Below are 22289 nucleotides of genomic sequence, written 5' to 3'. Positions count from 1 at the left end.
GCAGCGAGAGGGGGATGGACATTGGCAGCTGAAAACATTGATTTTTCCCTCTCGCTGCCGCCGCTGCTGATAGTCCCGTCCCCCACGTGTTCCCCGAAGTACCGCTGTCCCCAGCGTGCACGCACAGGGGAGATGATGGACCCCTCTCGCTGCCACCGCCGCCGCTGATAGTCCCGTCCTCCATGCTCCTGTCAGCTCCACACAGTAGCGCGATCAGCTGAGCTGTCACTGAGGTTACTCGCGGCCATCGCTGGATTCAGCGGTGGCCGCGGGTAACCTCAGTGACAGCTCAGCTGATCGCGCGGCTGTCTTCAGTTGCTGCGTGGAGCTGACCGGAGCGGCGGTGTCTGCTGCTTCTCCGGTCACCTCCATGCAGCAGAGCTGGAAGCGACGCTGGACCATCCTGGATTACGCCGGACATGGAGGGCTTTGTCGGGCTTATTAAATGGGAGAACGAGGGAATTTGTTAGTGTTTTTTATTTCTAATAAAGGATTTTTTCAGGTGGGTGTTTATTTACTGTAACTTACAGATTAATCATGGAAGATATCTCGGGGAGACGCCTGACATGATTAATCTATGACTTATTGGCAGCTATGGGCTGCCATTAACTCCTTATTACCCTGATTTGCCAACGCACCAGGGCAAATCGGGAAGAGCCGGGTACTGTCCCAGAACAGCCGCATCTAATGGATGCGGCCATTCTGGGCGGCTGCTGACTGATATTGTTAGGCTGGGGGGCTCCGCATAACGTGGAGCTCCCCATCCAGAGAATACAAGCCTTTAGCCGTATGGCTTTATCTGGCTGGCATTACAATTGGGGGGGGGACCGCACGCCAGTTTTTTTTATTTATTTCTAATTTTTTTTTTTCAATTCAACAAGCTTTATGGGCTTGTTTGAACTGAAAAATACATGAAACAATTGTTGACAAAACTGCAGCCAAAAACGCACCAAAAAAGCAGCAAAAACGCACCAAAAAAGCACCTACATTTTTTGTGACATTTCCAGGCTCTCTCTGACAAGGTGCAATTTTGGCTGCAGTTTGTGAACACGAAAAAGAAGCAGCGTGCGCATGTAGCCTAAAAAATGTGGCGAGATCCTCAACTACAAGCAGAAAGGCAGTCTGATTTGATAAGGTGGTGGTAAGGAGCCTTCTCTTCCATAACAATGGGCAGGCACAACCTTGGTAAGTAGTATAATAAGCCACAGGCTTGTATATGAAAACCCCACCGTGTATGACATGTAGAGGAAAGAAGGGAATTTTGTTACTTACCGTAAATTCCTTTTCTTCTAGCTCTTATTGGGAGACCCAGACGATTGGGGTATAGCTACTGCCCTCTGGAGGCCACACAAAGCACTACATTAAAAGTGCAAGGCCCCTCCCCCTCTGGCTATACCCCCCCGTGGTATCACGGGTTCTCCAGTTTTAGTGCCAAAGCAAGAAGGAGGAAGCCAATAACTGGTTTAAACAAATTAACTCCGAATAACATCGGAGAACTGAAAAACCGTTCAACATGAACAACATGTGTACCCGCAAACAACAAAAAAACATCCCGAAGGACAACAGGGCGGGTGCTGGGTCTCCCAATAAGAGCTAGAAGAAAAGGAATTTACGGTAAGTAACAAAATTCCCTTCTTCTTCAGCGCTCTATTGGGAGACCCAGACGATTGGGACGTCCAAAAGCTGTCCCTGGGTGGGTAAATAAATACCTCATGATAGAGCTGCAAAACAGCCCTCCCCTATGGGGGTGTCACTGCCGCCTGCAGGACTCTTCTACCTAAGCTGGCATCCGCCGAAGCATAGGTATGCACCTGATAATGCTTGGTGAAAGTGTGCAGACTGGACCAGGTAGCTGCCTGGCACACCTGTTGAGCCGAAGCCTGGTGACGTAATGCCCAGGACGCACCCACGGCTCTGGTTGAGTGGGCTTTTAGCCCCGAAGGAACCGGAAGCCCCGCAGAACGGTAGGCTTCCAGAATTGGTTCTTTGATCCATCGAGCCAGGGTGGCTTTAGAAGCCTGCAACCCCTTGCGCGGACCAGCGACAAGGACAAAAAGTGCATCGGAACGGCGTATGGGCGCCGTGCGGGAAATGTAGATTCTGAGTGCTCTCACCAGATCTAGCAAACGTAAGTCCTTTTCATACCGGTGAACCGGATGAGGGCAAAAAGAAGGCAAGGAAATATCCTGATTAAGATGAAAAGAGGATACGGCCTTAGGAAGAAACTCCGGAATGGGGCGCAGCACAACCTTGTCCTGGTGGAACACCAGGAAGGGAGCCTTGGATGACAGAGCTGCCAGCTCAGACACTCGCCGAAGCGATGTGATGGCAACAAGAAACGCCACTTTCTGCGACAGCCGAGAAAAGGAAACTTCCTTCAGAGGCTCGAAGGGCGGCTTCTGGAGAGCAACTAGTACCCTGTTCAGATCCCATGGATCTAACGGTCGCTTGTACGGGGGCACAATATGACAGACCCCCTGCAGGAACGTGCGCACCTTAGAAAGACGTGCTAGACGCTTCTGAAAAAACACGGATAGTGCCGAAACTTGCCCTTTAAGGGAGCTGAGCGACAAGCCCTTTTCTAACCCCGATTGCAGGAAAGAAAGAAACTTGGGTAATGCAAATGGCCAGGGAGACACTCCCTGGGCCGAGCACCAGGATAAGAAAATCTTCCACGTTCTGTGGTAGATCTTAGCAGAATTCGACTTTCTAGCTTGTCTCATTGTGGCAATCACTCCTTGAGATAATCCTGCAGATGCTAGGATCCAGGACTCAATGGCCACACAGTCAGGTTCAGGGCCGCAGAATTCTGATGGAAAAACGGCCCTTGGGACAGTAAGTCTGGTCGGTCTGGCAGTGACCACGGTCGACCGATCGTGAGATGCCACAGATCCGGATACCACGACCTCCTCGGCCAGTTTGGCGCGACGAGTATGATGCGGCTGCACTCGGATCTGATCTTGCGTAGCACTCTGGGCAAGAGCGACAGAGGCGGAAACACGTAAGGGAGCTGAAACTGCGACCAATCTTGAACTAAGGCGTCTGCCGCCAGAGCTCTTTGATCGCGCGACCTCGCCATGAATGCCGGGACCTTGTTGTTGTGCCGGGATGCCATTAGGTCGACGTCCGGCACTCCCCAGCGGCGACAGATTTCCTGAAACACGTCCGGGTGAAGGGACCATTCCCCTGCGTCCATGCCCTGGCGACTGAGGAAGTCTGCTTCCCAGTTTTCTACGCCTGGGATGTGAACCGCGGATATGGTGGATGCTCTGTCCTCCACCCACATTAGAATGCGCCGGACTTCTTGGAAGGCTTGCCGACTGCGCGTCCCTCCTTGGTGGTTGATGTATGCCACCGCTGTGGAGTTGTCCGATTGGATTCGGATCTGCTTTCCTTCCAGCCACTGCTGGAAGGCCAGTAGGGCAAGATACACTGCTCTGATTTCCAGAACATTGATCTGAAGGGTGGACTCCTGCGGAGTCCACGTCCCCTGAGCCCTGTGGTGGAGAAACACTGCTCCCCACCCCGACAGACTCGCATCTGTCGTAACTACTGCCCAGGATGGGGGCAGGAAGGATCTTCCCTGAGATAATGAGGTGGGAAGGAGCCACCATTGTAGAGAGTCCTTGGCCGTCTGGGAAAGCGAGACTTTCCTGTCCAGGGACGTTGACTTCCCGTCCCATTGGCGGAGAATGTCCCATTGAAGTGGGCGCAGATGAAACTGCGCAAAGGGAACTGCTTCCATGGCTGCCACCATCTTCCCTAGGAAATGCATGAGGCGCCGCAAGGGATGTAACTGGCCCTGCAGAAGAGATTGCACCCCTGTCTGTAGTGACCGCTGCTTGTCCAGCGGAAGCTTCACTATCGCTGCTAGAGTATGAAACTCCATGCCAAGATACGTTAGTGACTGAGTCGGTGATAGGATCGACTTTGGAAAGTTGATGATCCATCCGAAAGACTGTAGAGTCTCCAGCGTAGCATTCAGGCTGTGCTGACATGCCTCCTGAGAGGGAGCTTTGACCAATAAGTCGTCTAGGTAAGGGATCACCGAGTGTCCCTGAGAGTGCAAGACTGCTACCACCGCCGCCATGACCTTGGTGAAGACCCGTGGGGCTGTCGCCAGACCAAATGGAAGAGCTACGAACTGAAAATGGTCGTCTCCTATCACAAAACGTAGAAAACGTTGATGTTCTGTAGCAATTGGCACGTGGAGATAAGCATCTTTGATGTCTATTGAGGCAAGGAAGTCTCCTCTGGACATTGAGGCAATGACAGAGCGGAGGGTTTCCATCCGGAACCTCCTGGCGTGCACATGTTTGTTGAGCCGTTTTAGGTCCAGAACAGGACGGAACGAGCCGTCCTTTTTTGGAACCACAAAGAGATTGGAGTAAAACCCTTGCCCTTGTTCCTGAGGAGGGACTGGGATAACCACTCCTTCCGCTTTTAGGGAATCCACCGCCTGCAGCAGAGCATCTGCTCGGTCTGGATGTGGGGAGGTTCTGAAGAACCGAGCTGGAGGACGAGAATTGAACTCGATTCTGTACCCGCGAGACAAAATGTCCGTCACCCACCGGTCTTTGACCTGTGACATCCAAATGCCGGAAAAGCGGGAGAGCCTGCCCCCGACCGGCGATGCGGAGGGGGGGGGCTGGAAGTCATGAGGTAGCCGCTTTGGAAGCGGTACCTCCATTTGCTTTCTTGGGGCGTGTGTGAGTCCGCCACGAATCTGAGTTTCTTTGCGTCCTCTGAGTCCCTTTGGACGAGGTAAATGGTGTCTTGCCCGAACCTCGAAAGGACTGAAACCTCTGCTGCCACTTTTTCTGCTGAGGTTTGGATGTTCTGGGTTGTGGTAAAGAGGAGTCTTTACCCTTGGACTGCTTAATGATGTCAGCCAATGGCTCGCCAAACAGTATCTCTAGACAAAGGCAAACTGGTTAAACATTTTTTGGAACCAGCATCTGCTTTCCAGTCCTTTAACCACAAGGCTCTGCGCAAAACTACCGAATTGGCGGACGCCATTGAGGTGCGACTGGTAGATTCTAGGACCGCATTGATAGCGTAAGACGCAAACGCCGACATCTGCGTGGTAAGGTGCGCCACTTGCGGCACTGCTGGATGCATGATAGCATCCACTTTTGCTAAGCCAGCTGAAATAGCCTGGAGTGCCCATACGGCTGCGAATGCCGGAGCAAACGACGCGCCTATAGCTTCATAGACAGATTTTAACCAAAGGTCCATCTGTCTGTCATTGGCATCTTTAAGTGAAGCGCCATCCTCCACTGCAACTATGGATCTAGCTGCAAGTTTGGAAATCGGGGGGTCTACCTTTGGACACTGTGTCCAGCGCTTGACCACCTCAGGGGGGAAAGGGAAACGCGTATCTTTAGATCGTTTAGAGAAACGCCTTTCTGGGTGAGCGTCGTGCTTCTGGATTGATTCTCTGAAGTCAGAGTGATCTAACAAAGCACTCAATTTACGCTTGGGATAAAGGAAACAAAACTTTTCCTGCTCCGCAGCCGCCTCTTCTGCTGAAGGGGCTGGGGGAGAAATATCCAACAGCCTATTGATGGCTGAGATAAGGTCGTTTACCATGGCATCCCCATCAGGGGTATCCAGGTTGAGAGGGGTTCCAGGAGTGGATTCCTGATCACTCTCATCAGACACATCACAGGGAGACTGATTGCGCTGAGACCCTGAGCAGTGTGAAGACGTCGAGGGTCTTTCCCAGCGAGCTCGCTTAGGGTGGCTGGGGCCATCATCTGAGTCATAATCCTCGGCCTGTGAAGCCGGGGACCCCCCTGTGGGCTGGATACATTCCAAGTAAGGGGGACCTGAGGACAGAGGCCTCGCCGTGCCCAGAGACTGAGCCCCATGCATAGATTGCAAGGTCTCAAGGATTTTTGCCATAGATACAGACATGTTATCTGCAAAAACTGCAAAGTCTGTCCCTGTCACCGGGGCAGAACTTACAAGCGTCTCAGCCTGGGTCGCTACCTCTCCTGACTCCGGCTGGCGAAGCAGCACCGGGTCGGAGCATTGCACACAATGGGGGTCATCGGAGCCTGCTGGTAGATTAGCCCCACATGCAGCACACGCAGTATACACAGCCCTTTTTGCCTTGGCCGCCTTGCGTTTTGAGGATGACATGTTGCTGCTTCCACAGAGCGATCTGGGATATGCAGCCAGAAGCGCACCTCACAGTGCAAGTAATACAATAACTATATATCTGTACCCAGTACACTGATACACAGTGAGGCACTAGAGGGACCAGCACAGAAAAATCGCTTACCGCCCGCTTAAAAAGCGGGTGTGTGGTCGCCAGATAGCCCCTAGTCCAGGTCTCCCAGAGCCTTGCGTCCTTCCTCCAGCCAGGCATGCATGTAATGGCTGCCGGCGTCTCGAGAGAGGAAGGGGGGCGGGCCCTGGGCGTTCCTGGCCAAGAGCGGGAAGCCTGCTTCCCTCTGTGCCAAGTGAGAGGGCTGGAGCATGTAAATCAGGCTCCAGCCCTCGTCGCTGCTAGCGAACAGCGTCTCTCCCCTACCCTGAATGACAGGGTGGGGGCGGGAACGAATCGGAGCTGCCGGCGTCCTAGGCCCAAAAAGCCGGGGACTCAATTTATAACCGCCGCCGCCGTAAAAGCGCGGACGGCGGATCCCCGGCGCACCACAAGTCACAGCAGCGCCGCCCGGTCCAGAGGGGGTCGGCGCTGCGTTCCCATACACAAAAAGTCCCCCAGTAATCTGTAGGGACACCAACTCCACGTTGCGGTCCCCGGCGCACTACAACACCCAGCCAGCCCGGAGTGTGTCTGTGCCTGCCGGGGACACAGAGTACCTGTATGATGCAGGGCCTGTCCCTGATCGTACTCCTGCTCCGTCTCCATCAGGTTCTAATGGGTCTGTGGATGGAGCCCGGCATCAGAGCTGAGAGGCCGGCAGGATCCCACTTCCACAGAGCCCTACCAGGGGATGTGGAAGGAAAACAGCATGTCAGGCTCCAGCCCTGTACCAGCAATAGGTACCTCAACCTTACAACACCATCCAGGGGTGAGAAGGGAGCATGCTGGGGACACTATATGTGTCCTCTTTTCCATCCGAAACAGTCAGCAGCTACTGCTGACTAAAATCTGTGGAGCTATGCATGGAATGTCTGACCTCCTTCGCACACAAAGCTAAAACTGGAGAACCCGTGATACCACGGGGGGGTATAGCCAGAGGGGGAGGGGCCTTGCACTTTTAATGTAGTGCTTTGTGTGGCCTCCAGAGGGCAGTAGCTATACCCCAATCGTCTGGGTCTCCCAATAGAGCGCTGAAGAAATAGCTACACAACAGAGCAGCGCACATTAAGAGATGCTAAAGTCATATCATTTATTGGATTCAAGAATTCACAAAGAAAGTATCACAGACATTACAGAACACCTAGACTGTGCAAACATGCACCAAGAAAGCATACAAGACTGGTCACCCCGAGAAGTGACCGGTTACCCCAACTTAGGAATATTCCCACAGAATAAAGATAGCGAGTCCTCTCTCGAAAAGGGACTGTCAGCATGGAATAACTGTTCAGACCAAGAAGAGGTGCTCAGTCATTTTTGACGTGGCCCAACATTTAAGTGCAGCTTCATACCTGCTTGTATCCCATCTATTGCCTTGGACTGACAGCTCTGACTTTATAGAGCCAGAGAAGGGGGGAGATAGAGGTAAAAAGTCAGTTGGAAGGTGCACGTAAATGCTGGGCCACGCCAAGGATGCACTAAGTGGCTGTACTTGGCTTGCACAGTCACCATGTGCTGACAGATTCCCTTTAACAATTATGCATCTGGTGAGGTAAGGTGGACAGCCCACAGCAGACCCCTCAAACAATAGAGGAGAGGAGCATACTTGACCTCCAAAAAATTTATTCAGTTTATTTTTGGGATCACTGGGGAGATCATTCAAAGTGTTGTACCGGACTGAGATCTGAATAGGTCATCAATAGGTCCAATTTCAGATTGGGGGTGTACAACACCAGCCATCCCCGCTGACACCTGGTACCATAGTTCAGCTCATATTGAAATAGGAGCTTAACTGCAGTACTGAACAATATAGCATATGGCGTACACTATACATGTAGCTGTGGTGTGTTAGCTCTTTCCACATTTTAGATTATGGATGCGGCCATCAATAATATCAGCTGATGTGCCAGAGGTCAGGCCCCTACCAATCCAAATTTTATGACGTATCCTAAGGATAGGTCAACAATCTCTCAGTCCTGGACAATACCTTGTGATTTTCAGTTTTTGTGCCTTTGTTTTTATCCTCCCCTTCTTCCAAGAGCCATAACTATTTTAGTTTTCTGTCCCCATAGCTGTACGAGGGCTTGTTTTTGTGGGACATATTGTACTTTTGAATGACATTCATTTTCTCAGGCATAACTCTGGAAAGCGGGGAAGAAAATCCAAGTGAGCTGAAATTGCAAAAAGAAATGTGCAATTCCACAATGGTTGTTTTATTTACCATGTTCACTATATGGTAAACCTGTGATGGCAGTAGGATTCTCCAGGTCACTAGGAGTATGTAGATCTCAAACCATGTATAGTGTTTGGGTTTTTGGTTTTTTTTTTAAGTAAAAGTTGAGAAAAAAAAAATTCAGAAAAATAAATTTTTGCCATTTTCAGAGACTTCATTTTTCAGAATTTGGGGCTGTGTGTTTTTATGTGCCCTGAGTTGACTTTTTCGGATACAATTTTGGGATAGATGTGATGTTCTGATCACCTTATTTTATTGCAATGTTGTGGCGACCAAAAAAAAAAAAAAAAAAAAAAACAATTCTGGTGTTTTGATTTATTTTCTGGTTATGTTGTTTATTGATTGGATTTATTTATTTTATATTTCAATAGATCAGAATGTTACAAATGCAGTGATACCAAATGTGTATTTTTTTTAATGGGGAAAAAAAGTGGGTGATTTCACCTTGTGTTTTCTTATTTTTTTCATATAGACAAAAAAAATATGTTTAAAAGTCCCACTTTTTATTGTATTTACTAGTCATAGTCACAGGCGCGCCGATGAGAGCAAAGAATGATGTGCCCCCTGCCAGCGCGTGTTAAATATAGCTTTTAGAGATTGACAGTGGGATTTAACTTGTTAACAGCAGACGGCAGATCTCTGATCCACCTGTGGCTGTTAGAGAACCATGATGAATGATTAAATCAGCAGTCATGAGCAGGGAAAGATGCAGGTTCGGCGTACGAGCAAGCATCAAAGGCAGGGACACAACTTCGACATACATGCACACAAACTTAGTGAAGGGGTTAAGACATACAGTGATAGCTCATGAACTCTGACAGTCTTAAAAACGATGTAAGGGCTCAATATCTGCTATATTTAAATAAAGTAGTCAGGAAAAGTGGAATTGGAACATAACCATAACCTTTCAGCCTGAAACAAAGAGGGGAAAAAAAGTCTTAAGAATGGAATTTAATTTGTGACCTGGTTCTCGGTTTTCTTGCTTTGCTGGTAACCCAAGGCGATCCTTCAAATGTCTGGAACTTGGAACTGAAAACACAAAGATTTTATACTTATAAGTTGTTCATCAGGTGTGAAAGTGAACCTGTCCTTTATATAGATATATTGCGATTTGACATGCCAATTATGTTAATTCTATGGTAAAATCCATATGCAAATCAGCTGGAAGTGATATCGATAAGGAATTTACATAGTGAGCCACAATGGGGACAGTAACGAGACTATAGTGTTGCTATAAAAGAATAAAATTTAGTTTTAATAAATTTACTCGCTTATATAGCAGCAATAATTCCATAGTGCTATCAGTGTATCAATTAGATAATAAAATATTAAAAAAGAGAATTTTGTTACTTACCGTAAATTCTTTTTCTTATAGTTCCGTATTGGGAGACCCAGACCATGGGTGTTTAGCTTCTGCCTCCGGAGGACACACAAAGTACTACACTTAAAAGTGTAGCTCCTCCCTCTGAGCTTATACACCCCCTGGTAGCCAGTCCTAGCCAGTTTAGTGCAAAAGCTGAAGGAGAATAGCCACCCACAAGTAGAACCGAGTAAGAACCGGAACAACCGGAGACCCTGTCCACGACAACAGCCGGTGATAACACACGGAACAAGAAAATTGCCAACAGGCAACAGGGAGGGAGCTGGGTCTCCCAATACGGAACTATAAGAAAAAGAATTTACGGTAAGTAACACAATTCTCTTTTTCTTTATCGATCCTTTGGGAGACCCAGGCCATGGGACGTTACAAAACTGTCCCTGGGTGGGAATAAACAGAAAAAACTAAGAAGTAGGCGGAGCCTAACTTCACAAGTGGGCGACAGCCGCCTGAAGGATGCGTCTGCCCAAGCTCGCATCTGCCGAAGCATGAGCATGCACTTGGTAGTGCTTCGAAAAGGTATGCAGGCTAGTCCAAGTGGCAGCCTGACAGACTTGTTGAGCCGTAGCCTGGTGCCTAAAAGCCCAAGAGGCACCGACAGCTCTGGTCGAGTGTGCTTTGATCCCCGGCGGGGGAGGCACCTGAGTACTCTGGTAGGCGTCTGAAATGGTCGATCTAATCCAACGGGCCAAGGTCGGCTTAGAAGCAGAGAGACCCTTGCGCCGCCCTGTGGTTAGCACAAAAAGAGGTTCACCGCCTAAGCGCAGCGGTGCGAGACACAAATACGGAGAGCACGCACCAGATCTAGAGTATGCAGCGCTTTCTCAAAGCGATGAACAGGGGCCGGACAGAAGGAAGGCAAGGAAATATCCTGGTTAAGGTGGAAGGGAGAGACCACCTTAGGAAGAAAGTCCGGGGTCGGACGGAGAACTACCTTGTCTTGGTGAAAAACCAAAAAAGGTGACTCCGAGGAGAGCGCAGCCAAATCAGAGACTCTCCTGAGAGAAGTTATGGCAACTAGAAAGGCCAACTTTTGAGAAAGACGATACAAAGAAACCTCCCTAAGGGGCTCGAAAGGGGGTTTCTGCAATACCGTGAGGACCAAGGTCCCAGAGATCCAAGGGCCGCCGATAAGGCGGAATGATGTGAGACGCATCTTGCATGAAGGTGCGGACCTGAGCCAGCCGGGCGAGACGCCGCTGGAACAGCACTGATAGAGCTGAGACTTGTCCCTTGAGAGAGTTGAGGGACAGTCCTAGCTGCAGACCGGACTGTAAAAAAGACAGAAGGGTCGGTAACGAGAAGGGCCAAGGAGAATGGCCAGAAGAGCGACACCAGGACAGGAAAACAGGAGGAATACCAGAAGCCGTCAAAATCCAGGACTCAAGAGCCACGCCGTCAATTTGAGTGCCGCAGAATTCGGGCGGAAAAAAGGACCTTGCGAGAGCAGGTCTGGACGGTCCGGAAGATGCCACGGCATCTCCACGGACAGTTGGAGCAGGTCCGGATACCAAGCTCGCCTGGGCCAGTCCGGTGCAATGAGGATGACTCGACGGCCCTCCATTCTGATCTTGCGCAGGACTCTGGGCAAGAGAGCTAGAGGGGGAAACACGTAAGACAGACGAAACTGGGACCAGTCTTGAACCAGAGCGTCCGCGGCAAAGGCCTGAGGATCGTGGGAGCGAGCCACGTAAACCGGAACCTTGTTGTTGTGACGGGATGCCATTAGGTCCACGTCCGGAGTGCCCCACTTGCGGCAGATTGACTGAAACACTGCCGGGTGCAGGGACCACTCGCCACCGTCCACGGATTGACGGCTGAGATAATCTGCCTCCCAGTTTTCTACGCCAGGGATGTGGACTGCGGATATGGTGGACTTGAAGTCCTCCGCCCATTGAAGAATGCGTTGGACCTCCAACATTGCCAGGCGGCTGCGTGTCCCGCCTTGGTGATTGATGTAGGCAACCGCTGTCGCGTTGTCTGACTGGACTCGAATGTGCCTGCCCGCCAACAGGTGGTGAAAGGCTAGGAGAGCTAGAAGCACAGCTCTGGTTTCCAGCACATTGATTGAAAGGGCTGACTCGGACAGAGTCCAAGTGCCCTGTGCTCTGTGGTGGAGATGTACCGCTCCCCAGCCGGATAGGCTGGCATCCGTGGTGAGAATCACCCAGGATGGAGTCAGGAAGGAGCGCCCTTGGGACAGGGAGAGGGGTCGAAGCCACCACTGAAGAGAGCTCCTGGTCCGTGGCGACAGAGCCACTAACCTCTGTAAGGAGGAAGGCCGCTTGTCCCAACAGCGGAGAATGTCCAGCTGCAGAGGACGCAGATTGAACTGGGCAAAGGGAACCGCCTCCATGGAGGCCACCATTTGACCCAGCACCTGCATCAGGCGCCTGAGGGAATAACGGCGGGGCCTCAGGAGAGAACGCACCGCTAGCCGGAGAGACTGCTGTTTGATTAAGGGCAACTTCACAAGTGCCGGCAAAGTCTCGAACTGCATCCCTAGGTACGTGAGACTCTGGGTCGGAGTCAGAGTGGATTTGGGAAGATTGACAATCCACCCGAATTGGCTAGGGTGGCGAGAGTGAGCGAAACACTCCGCTGACAGTCTGCGCTGGATGTACCCTTGACCAGAAGGTCGTCCAGATAAGGAAGCACTGCTAACCCCTGGAGGTGCAGGACCGCAATCACTGCCGCCATGACCTTGAAGAATACCCGAGGGGCCGTGGCTAACCCGAAGGGGAGAGCCACGAATTGGAAATGATCCTCTCCTATCGCAAAACGTAACCAACGCTGATGTGACACTGCGATTGGCACATGCAGATAGGCATCTCTGATGTCGATGGACGCCAGGAACTCCCCTTGGGTCATAGAGGCAATGACTGATCGCAGAGACTCCATGCGAAAATGCCGCACCCGGACATGCTTGTTGAGAAGCTTGAGATCCAGGATGGGCCGGAAGGTACCGTCCTTTTTTGGAACTAGGAAGAGATTTGAGTAAAAACCTCTGAACCATTCCTGAGCGGGAACTGGGACAATCACTCCGTTTGCCTGCAAGGACGCCACGGCCTGCGAGAAGGCGGCGGCCTTGGAGCAGGGGGGAGTTGAGAGAAAAAATCTGTTTGGAGGGCTGGAAGAGAATTCTATCCTGTAGCCGTGAGATATGATGTCTCTCACCCACTGATCGGAGACTTGCTTTAACCAAGCGTCGCCAAAGTGGGAGAGCCTGCCACCGACTAAGGACGTGGCTGGAGCGGGCCGAGAGTCATGAGGAAGCTGCCTTAGTGGCAGAACCTGCTGCGGTCTTCTGCGTACGCGCTTTTGGGCGCCAGTTGGATTTCTGATCCTTGGCTGAGTTAGCGGACGAGGCGGAAGGCTTAGAGGATGACCAGTTGGAGGAACGAAAGGAACGAAACCTCGATTGATTCCTACCCTGGGCGGGTTTCCTGGTCTTGGTTTGTGGCATGGAAGTACTCTTCCCGCCAGTAGCTTCTTTAATGATTTCATCCAGCTGTTCACCAAACAGCCGTGAACCAGCAAAAGGGAGCCCAGCAAGAAACTTCTTGGAAGAAGCATCTGCCTTCCACTCTCGAAGCCACAAAATCCTGCGGATAACAAGAGAATTAGCTGAAGCCACCGCAGTGCGGTGAGCAGCCTCTAGCATGGCAGACATGGCATAAGATGAAAAAGCTGAAGCCTGAGCAGTTAAGGTAACCATCTCAGGCATAGATTCCTTGGTGAGGGAATGCATCTCCTCTAGAGAAGCAGAGATGGCTTTGAGAGCCCACACTGCTGCAAAAGTCGGGGAAAACGCGCCCCCCGCAGCTTCATACACAGATTTGGCCAGAAGGTCAATCTGACGGTCAGTGGAATCCTTAAGTGAGGTGCCGTCAGCCACCGACACAACGGTCCGAGTTGATAGCCTAGACACCGGAGGGTCTACCTTTGGGGAGTGAGACCACTCCTTGACCACCTCAGGTGGAAATGGAAACCGGTCATCAGAACCACGCTTGGAAAGCGTTTGTCAGGGCAGGCCCTGGGTTTGGTCACAGCGGTCTGAAAACTGGAGTGGTTAAAGAACACACTCTTCACTCTCTTAGGCGAGGTAAACTGATGTTTGTCTGCCAAAGAGAGTTGCTCCTCTGACACTGGCGGATTGAGATCCAGCACAGAATTAATAGAAGCAATCAAATCACTAAGATCTGAGTCACCCTCAGAGAAATCGATGGGATACATAGCCTCCGAGCCCCCAGTGAGGGCATCCTCCTCATCTTGAGAGTCAGTCTTGAGACAGAGCTGTGGGATGGGGAGGGGGAGGAAACCCTGCGCCTTCTCCTAGAAGGACGGGGTCTGGGATCAGATGATTAATCCTCCGTGAGCTCCGATGGACGGAGGTCAGAGGATAGGAGTCCTCTGTCAAGAGTATTAGAGGCACCCTGTGAGGGAGGCTGATGCATATTCATCAAAGTCCTGGACAAAAGTCCCATGGACTCAGCAAATGACTGGGATTTTGGACCTAGAAAAGGACTCTACCCAGGCCGGGGGTTCAGTCACAGGTGCAGCAGCAGCCTGAGAGACCACTGGGGGTGAGACTCCAGGCTGTGGCAACGCCAAGTTAGAGCAGACATCACAATGTGGATAGGTGCTCGGCTCAGGCAGCAGGAGCTTACATGCAGTGCATCCAGAATAAAGCTTTGGAGCCTTGCTCCTTGTGTGAGACATGCTGCTGGAGTGGGGGCTTTGCAGAGAATGAACCCCAGGGAGAATATACAGAGGTCCACAACCGGAGACCAGCTGTGGCTTACCAGACCGCTGAGCGCGGTGTTGTGTGCCCTCCAGATCCCGAAGCCCGGTCCCCCAGTCGCAGCACCTCAGCAGAGATGCAGAATGCAGGATGTCCCAGAGCAGAGTGAACTCTGCCTGAGAAGAGGGCGTTCCTATAAAAGAACGGGAACTGGAGGGCTATAGAGACCTGCAGGGAAGGAGGGACGCCCCAGCAGTGGGGAGTGTCCCTCCCCTGTGTAGAACGGCCGCCGGGAGGAGCCGAACCTGTCTCTCTGCAGGAGTGACATGCGAGGGCAGGAAAATGAAACTAGGCCTCCGGCGAAGCCGGGGCCTAAATTTAAGCGGCGAGGCCGACAAGCAAGCACCATCGGCGCGGTTCTCAGGCAAAAGCTAGAAAAGTTAAAACAATCACATATAGCATACTCTCCCCTTACAATAAAGAACCGGGACCCCCAACATAAACGTCTCAGGTACTTAGCTGCTGAGACGCAGGGCCATGTCCCTGGGGATGAGTGCTCCGGTCCAACAGAATCCTCAAGGGGCTGTGGATGGAGACCGGACTCCTGCCAGGCATGGAGACCGTGCTGGCTCCCACTTCAAGCCAGAGCCCAGAAGGGATGGTGAAGGAGCGCGGCATGTAAGGCTGCAGCCTTGTAAATCAACCTTAACAACACCGCCGACACAGTGGGGTGAGAAGGGACATGCCGGGAGTCCAGACATGGACCCGCTTTTCTTCAAACTCTTTCCAAAAGTCAAACAAATCAGATGAGAATGCATGTGTGGATGTATGCCTCCTGACACAAAGCAATAAACTGGCTAGGACTGGCTACCAGGGGGTGTATAAGCTCAGAGGGAGGAGCTACACTTTTTAGTGTAGTACTGTGTGTGTCCTCCGGAGGCAGAAGCTAAACACCAATGGTCTGGGTCTCCCAAAGGAACGATAAAGAAATTAGGGCACTGAGGGGAATCCATTCACTTCCAAAGTGATTTGCAAAAGGCTTCTACTAGAAATTTCTTATGATTAGCACGCCGCATCTCTACAAGACAGTAATTTTTATTAGAGGACAAGCACCTAAACAAATACTAAAATTAACCCCTTCACGACCGTCCGAATTTTCGCTTTTTTTTTTTCTTCATTCTTCTTCAGAGACACAACTTTTTTATTTTTCAGTCAATATGGTCATGTGAGGGCTCATTTTTTGCGGGACGAGCTGTACTTTTAAATGAAACCATACGTTTTACCATATAGTTACTGGAAAACGGAATAAAAATTCCAAATGCAGAAAAATTGCAAAAAAAGTGCAATAGCACAATTGTTTTTGAGATATTTTATTCACTGTGTATATGGTAAAACTGGTGTGAGTGTGATGCCTCAGATCGTAGACACCAAACATGTATAGGTTTAAGGAGTTAAAAAAAATCTGATTTGTGTGTACTCACTGTAAAATAGTTTTCTCTTAGCCATCATTGGGGGACACAGGACCATGGGTGTTATGCTGCCTATCCATAGGAGGACACTAAGTAGATGCAAAAGCATAGGTCCTCCTCTGCAGTATACACCCCATGGCCGGGCCAGGCAGCCTCAGTTTTAGTACACAAGCAGTAGGAGGAAAAACCCAGTAAAACTTCTCAACAGAGGAACATGAGAAAAGAAGAGTCATAACCAAATAAGGTACTGAGAGAACCAAGGCCCAACAGGGCAACAGGGTGGGTGCTGTGTCCCCCAATGATGGCTAAGAGAAAACGTTTTTACGGTGAGTACACAAAAATCCGTTTTTCTCTGACGCCCCATTGGTGGACACAGGACCATGGGACGTCCTAAAGCAGTCCATGGGTGGGAAACATAAGAGAAGACAACACAACTCAAGGACTAGGAACCAGTCCCGTACAGCCTGGAGCGCCTACTGAGAGAGGTGCTCTACTGCCGTTTGCAGAATTTTCCTACCCAGATTTGCCTCAGTTGAAACCTGGGTATGGACTTTGTAATGCTTTGAAAACGTATGTAGGCTAGACCAGGTCGCAGCCTTACACACCTGTTCCACTGAAGCCTGATGCCGAATGGCCCACGAAGCGCTAACTGCTCACGTGGAATGAGCCCGCAGCACACTAGGAATGGGCTTGAGTTGCAAGCGGTAGACTTCCTGGATCGCAGAGAGAATCCAGCGAGCCAGAGTCGCCTTTGAAGCTGCATGTCCCTTCTTAGGCCCCTCAGGAATGACGAACAAGAGAGTCCGTTTTCCTAAAGGGGGCTGTCCTGGATATGTAATATCTGAGAGCTCTGACGAGGTCTAACGAATGCAGAGACCTTTCCACCCTATGAACCGGGTGTGGACAAAAGGAAGGCAGAACAATGTCCTTGTTCAAATGAAACGGGGTAAGAACCTTTGGAAGGAAATCCGGAAGGGGGCGCAGAACCACCTTGTCCTGGTGAAAGATCAGAAAAGGCACGCGGCAAGAGAGAGTGCTGCTAGCTCCGAAACCCGTCTGATGGTCGTAATTGCCACCAGGAATGTTACCTTCCAGGACAGAAGAGCAAGGGAGGATTCCTTGAGGGGTTCAAAGGGAAACCTCTGGAGACCGTCCAGAACGAGGTTGAGGTCCCATGGTTCCAGCGGCCGTTTGTACGGGGGAACTAGATGGGAAACGCCCTGGAGGAAGGTCTTGACTTGCGGTTTTTGAGCCAGGCGGCATTGGTAGAAGATTGAGAGCGCTGAGACCTGCCCTTTAAGGGAACTGAGAGCCAACCCCGCTTGCAAGCCAGACTGTAGAAAGTCGAGAATTCTGGGGATGGCCAGAGGCATAGGCTGGACGTTAGTTTCCCTGCACCATGAAAGGAAGATTTTCCACGTACGGTGGTAAATGCGGGATGAAGCAGTCTTTCGGGTCGCTGATCATGGTGGAAATAACCGCGGGGGAGAATCCCGCTCTTGTTAATACCCAGGTCTCAATGGCCATGCCGTCAGCTTCAGGGCTCTGTAGTTCTGATGGGAAATGGGCCCTTGGGTCAGCAAGTCTGGGATGTCTGGAAGGCGCCACGGTGCATCTGTGAACATTTGTACTAATTCGGCGTACCAGGCGCGCCTGGGCCAGTCCGGTGCTATCAGTATCACCGGGACTCCCTCTGCCTTGATCTTCCTGATTACCCGTGGCAGCAGGGGTAGAGGTGGAAATATGTAAGGCAGGCGGAATTGGTGCCAGGAGCAGACTAGAGCATCCTCGCCGATGGACTGCGGGTCGCGTGACCTGGCTATGAACGCGGGTACCTTTGCATTCAACCTTGAGGCCATTAGGTCCACGTCTGGTGTGCCCCAGCGAGTGCAGATGTGTAGAAACACATCTGGGTGGAGAGACCATTCTCCGGGGGCCAGGCCTTGGCGACTTAAAAAGTCTGCTGCCCAGTTCTCTACCCCAGGTATCTGTACCGCTGATATCACTGATCCTGACGATTCGGCCCAGCTGAAGATCTTGTGGGCCTCGAGATAAGCCGCTTTGCTGCTGGTGGCCCCCTGCCAATTGATATAGGCTACAGCTGTCGCATTGTCCGATTGGACTCCAATCTGACGACCCGCTAGCAGAGGGCAGAACGCTCTGAGCGCAAGGAAGATCGCGCAGAGTTCCAGGATGTTTATGGGTAGGAAAGACTCCTGGGGCGTCCAACATCCTTGAGCAGTGTGGTGCCGGTACACTGCTCCCCAGCCTAGGAGGCTGGCGTCCGTGGTCAGGACCAGCCAGTTCACTGGGAGAAAAGATCTCCCCTTCGATAGGGATGAGGACCGAAGCCACCAGCGGAGTGCGTACGTGACTGAAGGCGTCAGGTGAAGATGTCTGTCCAGGGAGAAGGGGCTCTTGTCCTAGGCCGCTAGAAGGGCTAGCTGCAGTGGGCGGAGGTGCAGTTGAGCAAAGGGTACTGCTTCCATAGCTGCCACCATCCTACCGAGCACTTTCATGGTGAATCGAATGGAGCGAGAGAGAGGACGTAGAAGGCAGCGTGTACCGCTCGTTGAAGAGCGATCGCCTTGTCCTGAGGGAGAAGGATCAAGCCCCGACGGGTGTCCAGGGACATGCCCAGGAAGGTGATGGATCGTGATGGGATCGGGGATGATTTGTCCAGATTAACTAGCCACCCTAAGCGGGATAGGGTGTCCACAGTGATCTGTACGCTGGTTGAGCAGTCGCGGAAGGAGGGGGCCTTGATGAGGAGGTCGTCCAAGTAAGGGAGAACGACTACTCCCCTGGCGTGAAGGACGCTCATGGCGGCCACCATGACTTTGGTGAAGACCCTTGGTGCGGTGGCAAGGCCGAAGGGTAGAGCTACAAATTGAAAGTGGGAGTCCTGAATTGCGAAGCGGAGGAACTTTTGGTGATCTTGGGCGATGGGTATGTGCAGGTACGCGTCCTTGATGTCTATTGAGGCGAGGAATTCCCCTTCGACCATGGATGCAATAATGGACCTTAGGGACTCCATTCTGAATCTCCGTGCATGCACAGGTTTGTTTAGGTGTAAACAATAAATAAATAAACAATAATAATAATAATAATAATAGGTGTTTGAGGTCCAGGATGGGTCGAACTGACCCATCCTTTTTGGGGACCACAAAGAGTTTGGAATAAAAACCCCCGAACTTCTCGTCGTCTGGAACAGGTATTATCAATCCTGCTGTTTGGAGAGAGTTGATTGCTGAGAAAAAAAGCTTTGCGTCGTTTTCGAGTCTTTGGGGGGTTTGAGAGAAAGAACCGACTCGGGGGTCGGGTCCGAAATTCTATGTGGTAACCGGAAGACACAAGGTCTCGCACCCATTTGTCGTCTGAGGCGGCAGCCCAGATGTGATGAAAGAGCCACAGTCGACTTCCTACAATGAGTGTGTCTTCCGGGGCGGCGAAGGAGTCATGAGGGGGGAAAACGTCGTGGCCGAGTCTCCCTAGTCCTGGACTGTTTCGGTGTAGGCTGCCATGACGAAGTGGGTTTCGGGGAGAGCTGAGAAGGTCGGTCCCTGCATAGTCCGCGGCTGGTGGCGGGGACAGCACGGGATGTCGACCAACCAAATGAGTTCCGAAAGGAGCGGAATGAGGACTGTGGACGTCTGGTGAAGGATGTCCTGGACATCAGCTGTGGGAGGGAGGTACTCTTTCCTCCCGTGGCGTCAGAAATGAGCTTGTCCAGACGTTCGCCAAACAATCTGTTTGGAAAAAAGGGAAGGCCCGTGAGAGACTTCTTGGAGGCAGAGTCCGCTCGCCATTGTCGGAGCCAGGAGAGCTCTACGGATGGCTATGGTATTTGAGGCGGCAAACGCTGCGCAGGTAGCAGCGTCCATGGAGGCCTGCATGAGGTACTCCGCCGCAGCGGCAATTTGAGCCGTTACCTCTGTGAAGGTATGAGTGAACTGGGATTCCACAAGCGAAGTGTTAAGGGATTCTGCCCAGACCGAGATCGCCTTTGCGACCCACACAGCGGCAAAGGAGGGCGAGAGGGAAGAACCCGCAGCCTCAAAAGCAGAGCGGGCGAGGTGCTCCACCTGTCTGTCGGGTCCTTGATGGAGGAACCATCGGGTAAAGACAGGAGTGTCTTTGTGGTAAGGCGGGAGACCGGGGGGTCGACCGAGGGCGGATCGGCCCAGCCCTTAGGGGCAGGTGAGGCAAAAGGGTACCGGGACTCCATGAGTTTTCGGTTACCGAAGCACCTGTCAGGCTTCTCCCTTTACTTTGTGAGGATATCCTGAAACTCGGTGATCAGCGAAAACCTTTTGGGGTTTCCTTGCCCTCTTAAAGGAGACCGCATGGTCAGTGGTAGTGGATGGGGGATCCTCCACATGCAGAGTTTGGTTGATTGCTGCTATAAGGGAGTCTATTGCAGTTTGATCATCTGGGGAGGCTGAAACCAAGGAATCCTCTTGGTATAAACAGCATTCTCCCTCCTCCAGCTCTTCAGAAGCCGTGGAGCGTGTGGGAGAGCCTGCCCTGTGTGCTCCCGAGGGAGAGCCCGCTGGAGACACCCGGCCATGTGCTCTTTTCCTGATCCCTGCAACCGGTGAAGCATGTGCCCGGATTAGCTCAGAGGGATCCTCCATAGGGGTATCCTCAGGCTGCGTTCCGTCCAGGGACCCAGAAGGGTGTGGAGGACGACATTGCATAGCCAGCACCAGGTTCTGTGACAGTTTTTCCATGGATTGGGACAGAAACTGTGCCCATTCCGGTGGGATGGGAGCCCTAGGCTCTGGGCTGACGGTTGCGGCGGTGGTGGCAGGGGGTCTTGGGGGCTATAGGGGCACAGGACTCACAGAGAGAAGAGGTGTGTTTACGTGGTAGCTCAGCGTGGCGGGCAGTGCAGGCTGAATAGTAGACTATGTGGGCCTTAGCACTCTTAGTGCCCTTAGAATTCTGCATGTTCCTAATAGGAGTATGCCAGGAGGGGGAGCAATGCTCAGCAGAGCTACAAGTGAAGCAAGCACTTCACCAGAATCAGCCGATGGCCCTGTCCTCAGGAAGGATTAAGCTCTATGGAGATCTTCGCATGCTTTCCTGGGGGGGAGGGGCAGGGCTTAGCGCTAAAAGAGCGCGAAGATGAAGTCAGTGTGCTCCCCCCCCCATGCGGAGGGTAGTAAAAAATGGCGGGAAGGGAGCTTCTGACAGTTTTCCTCCCTCTAGTCAGCACACAGCTTGTCACTGGTGGTTATCAGCCGGCTTTTCTGCTAGAGCAAATAAACAGAGCAAATAAACAGCCGAGGCCCTGAGCACTGGGCCCTCCCCCTGCCACCGAAAATTATCTGCAGGACTTTCTGCAAACAGGAGTGACTTCCCCCCTCCTCCAGCCAGCAAGCTAGAGAAAAGTTAACACTGTGTGTGCAGGATCCTTGGGGCTCTCCTCTCCCTTTGTCTGGGTAACCAGTCAGGGGGGGGATCTCACCTTAAAACACTGCTTCCGTCCAGGCAGTGAAAATATCACCAATTCACACACAAAACGAATCAGGGAAAATGTAAAAGATATTCTTTATTATAACAATGATTAAAAGACAAAAAAAGGGGTGCAGTAACAGGACAGTGCACAAGGTGGCGTACCAATGCGGTGAGGGAACAGGCATCCGGCTGTAATAGTAATAGCACTATGCAGCCTAAAGTGGAATAGATATAAACCAAGCCACAGAACAGTCGGTCAGAATACAAGACCTTATGGCCAAAGGACACATCCAAAAGGCAATTGTGCAAATAGTAATAGACCGGAGAAAGTTCTTACTCACCGCAGAAATGGCGCCAGGTCCCTCCACTTTAGGCTGCATAGTGCTATTAATATTACAGCCGGATGCCTGTTCCCTCACCGCATTGGTACGCCACCTTGTGCAGTGTCCTGTTACTGCACCCCTTTTTTTGTCTTTTAACCCCTTAACGACCGCGGGCCGTAAAATTACGTCCTAAATGACATAATCTTACTGCCCGCGGTCCTCCGGCGGCAGCATGCCGCGATCGGCACACATCTCAGCTGATTTTCACAGCTGAGATGTGTGCCTGCTAGGCACGAGCAGAATCGTTATCTGCTCGTGCCGATTAACCCCTTATAATGGCGCTGTCAATACATGACAGCGCCATTATAAGCGCAATCGCGGTAAAGTTTTACTTACCGCCGAAAC

The 22289-nt window shown here is 51.5% G+C and overlaps 1 protein-coding gene across 1 annotated transcript in view; it reads right to left on the bottom strand.

The window, feature by feature from the left end:
• LOC142289656 (zinc finger CCCH domain-containing protein 11A-like) overlaps nucleotides 1-22289 on the bottom strand; it is a 182035-nt gene that overhangs the window by 57520 nt on the left and 102226 nt on the right. The window contains exon 13 of the mRNA XM_075333608.1: nucleotides 9471-9536. Within this exon, the coding sequence (XP_075189723.1) occupies nucleotides 9471-9536 (66 nt within the window). The remainder of the gene's footprint in view (nucleotides 1-9470; nucleotides 9537-22289) is intronic.

Source organism: Anomaloglossus baeobatrachus, chromosome 2 (genome assembly GCF_048569485.1).
Source record: "Anomaloglossus baeobatrachus isolate aAnoBae1 chromosome 2, aAnoBae1.hap1, whole genome shotgun sequence".
NCBI lineage: Eukaryota > Metazoa > Chordata > Amphibia > Anura > Aromobatidae > Anomaloglossus > Anomaloglossus baeobatrachus.
Note: the sequence above shows the minus strand (reverse complement) of the source record. Positions and strands in the feature narration are given on the sequence as shown.